The sequence below is a fragment of the Chiloscyllium plagiosum genome, chromosome 43 (genome assembly GCF_004010195.1).
Source record: "Chiloscyllium plagiosum isolate BGI_BamShark_2017 chromosome 43, ASM401019v2, whole genome shotgun sequence".
Lineage (NCBI taxonomy): Eukaryota > Metazoa > Chordata > Chondrichthyes > Orectolobiformes > Hemiscylliidae > Chiloscyllium > Chiloscyllium plagiosum.
Window position 1 is genome coordinate 14,500,273 of NC_057752.1, and position 3,003 is coordinate 14,503,275.

The 3,003-nt window shown below is 48.8% G+C and overlaps 1 protein-coding gene across 1 annotated transcript in view; it reads right to left on the bottom strand.

Moving 5' to 3' along the window:
- Positions 1 to 1,012, bottom strand: part of LOC122543268 (natural resistance-associated macrophage protein 2-like) — a 71,539-nt gene extending 70,527 nt beyond the window's left edge. Inside the window, exon 1 of the mRNA XM_043681747.1 lies at positions 933 to 1,012. Within this exon, the coding sequence (XP_043537682.1) occupies positions 933 to 966 (34 nt within the window). The 5' untranslated portion in view covers positions 967 to 1,012. The remainder of the gene's footprint in view (positions 1 to 932) is intronic.
- Between the last annotated feature and the right edge of the window lie 1,991 nt (positions 1,013 to 3,003).

Sequence of the window (3,003 nt, forward strand, 5' to 3'; positions counted from 1 at the left end):
CTGTAACCTCATGGCCCGGCATATCCCCCACTCAACCATTACCATCAAGCCAGGGGATCAACCCTGGTTCAATGGAGAGTGCAGGAGGGCATGGCAGGAGCAGCACTAGGCATTCCTGAAGATGAGATGTTAACCTGGTGAAGCCACCAAACAGGATTACTTGCACGCCAAACAGCAAAAGCAGCAAGTGACAGACAGAGCTAAGTGATCCCACAATCACTGGATCAGATCTAAGCTCTGCAGTGCTGCCACATCCAGTCGTGAATGGTGGTGGGGGGATTAAACAACTCACTGGAGGAGGAGCCCCCACAAATATCCCCAACCTCAATGATGGAGGAGCCCAGCACATCAGGGCAAAAGGTCAGGCTGAAGCTTTCACAGCAATCTTCAGCCAAAAGTGCTGAGTGGATGATCCACCTCGGCCTCCTCCAGTGATTCCCAAATTCTGGGCTTGAAAATTGCAGCAGAGGGATACAATTGAAAAGGAGCAGGTTGTTTTTCTCCGAACAGAGGGAGCTGAGGGGTTACTTAATCGATGTTATAGAGTGAGCAGGGAAAATCTGTTTTCCCCTAGCAGAGAGGTCAATTAGCAGGGGGCACAGATTTAAGGTGCTGGGGGTGGGGGGGATGAAGGAGTCCAGAGTCAAATCAAGACAGAAACCAGAACCAAATACTTAACAAGTAAACTCAGTCTTTGAACACAAACTCCTGAGAATGTCAGTTTGGTCCTCTGAGAGCAACTTGGAACACAGAGTCAGAGAGAAAGCAGATAACAAGGAATCAAAGTGAGAGACAGAGCTGATAAACACCTCGGCAAGGAGTAAAAAGTGACCGAGTGAAAAGAACCCAGAGGACAGAGAGGATAGGAAAAGCCGAGCTCAGGGATCGGTGATGGAGGTGCTCAACTTCTTAAAAATAACAATGCTTTGTACCTGTTGGCTCGCTCTTCTCCTTCTTGAATGACATGGTTAAAGCAGTCTGTCGCAACCTGGAGCGCTCGGTAACAGCTCGTTCCCTGGAATGGACGTGAGCAAACATTCAGTGGGATGTGAGAGAGCAGTGGGGAGGAGGTGGGGGGTAGCGGTGAATCAGCAAACCTCTTAGGTGTCAAAGTGAGTTTCATCCGTAGAGTAGCTGAGGCACAGGAAAAACTGCCAGACTATTTGGTCAGAGAACAGCCTGAGTTTTTATTTTTGGTGGGAGGGTACGATTGTGGGCAGGACAGGGACTGAGTGCAACTTGAAGGTTCCAGGCAAACCTTTCAGCTGGGCTTTCTGTTTAACCTTGACACCTTAATCGCCCGTGGCAAAACAACAAGAGGAATAAATCATTGGGAAATGTAGCAAACATGTCAGGCGGGGGGGGGGGGGGGGGGGGGGGGGGGGGGGGGGGGGGGGAGAGCACAGTGCCAGGGCATACTCAAACCAAACCAGTTTCACAGCTGCCCGCCCAACTGAGGGATCATTCTGAGCTCCACCGTGCTATTGCACAAGGTGTCAAACAGAGGGCAGAGAGGGCGGGTATGCACATCGGTGCCAGCGTCCTACTTCTGCTCACACATTAATCAGGGTGATGCAGTTTTGCCGGAAACAGGCCCAGTCGGTCCCACTCTGACCAGATATCCCAACCCAATCTCGTCCCATTTGCAGCACCCGGCCCATATCCCTCTAAACCCTTCCTATTCATACACCCATCCAGATGCCTCTATAATGTTGTAATTGTACCAGCCTCCACCACATCCTCTGGCAGCTCATTCCCCTGCGTGAAAAAGTTGCTCCTTAGGTCTCTTTTATATCTTTCCCCTCTCACCCTGAACCTATACCCTCTAGTTCTGGACTCTCCCACCCCAGGGAAGAGACTTTGTCTATTTACCATATCTATGCCCCTCATGATTTTATAAACCTCTATAAGGTCACCCCTCAGCCTCCGACGCTCCAGGGAAAACAACCTCAGCTTATTCAGCCTCTCCCTGTAGCTCAAACCTTCTAACCCTGGCAACATCCTTGCAAATCTTTTCTGAACACTTTTGAGTTTCACACCATCCTTCCGATAGCAGGGAGACCAGAAATGCATGCAATATTTGAATACAAGCCTAACCAACATCTTGGACAGCCACAAGAAGACAGAGGGAGATGGTTGATGGGTAATGTTCATCCTGGAGTTCAGTTACTAGTAGTGTACTGCAAGGATCTGTTTTGGGGCCACTGCTGTTTGTCATTCTTATAAATGACCTAGATGAGGGCGTAGAAGGATGGGTGAGTAAATTTGCAGATGACACGAAAGTCAGTGGAGTTGTGGACAGTGCTGAAGGATGTTGTGGGTTACAGAGAGACATAGATAAGCTGCAGAGCTGGGCTAAGAGGTGGCAAATGGAGTTTAATGTGGAAAAATGTGAGGTGATTCACTTTGGAAGGAGCAACAGGAATAAAGAGTGCTGGGCTAATGTTAAGATTCTTGGCAGTGTAGATGACCAGAGAGATCTCAGTGTCCATGTGCATAGATCCCTGAAAGTTGCCACCCAGGTTGATAGGGTTGTTAAGAAGGCATATGGTGTGTTAGCTTTTATTCGTAGAGGGATTGAGTTTCGGAGCCACGAGGTCATGCTGCAGCTGCACAAAACTCTGGCGCAGTCACACTTGGAGTACTGCGTACAGTTCTGGTCACGGCATTATAGGAAGGATATGGAAACTTTGGAAAGGGTTCAGAGGAGATTTACAAGGATGTTGCCTGGCATAGAGGGAAGGTCTTATGAGGAAAGGCTGGAGAGACTTGAGGCTGTTTTTATTAGAGAGAAGAAGGTTGAGAGGTGACTTAATTGAGACATATAAGGGTGGACAGTGACAGCCTTTTTCCTCGGATGGTGATGGCTAGCACGAGGGGACATAGCTTGAAATTGAGGAGTGATAGATATAGGACAGATGTCAGAGGTAGTTTCTTTACTCAGAGTAGTAGGGGCGTGGAACGGCCTGTCTGCAACAGTATTAGAGTCACCAACCTTAAGGG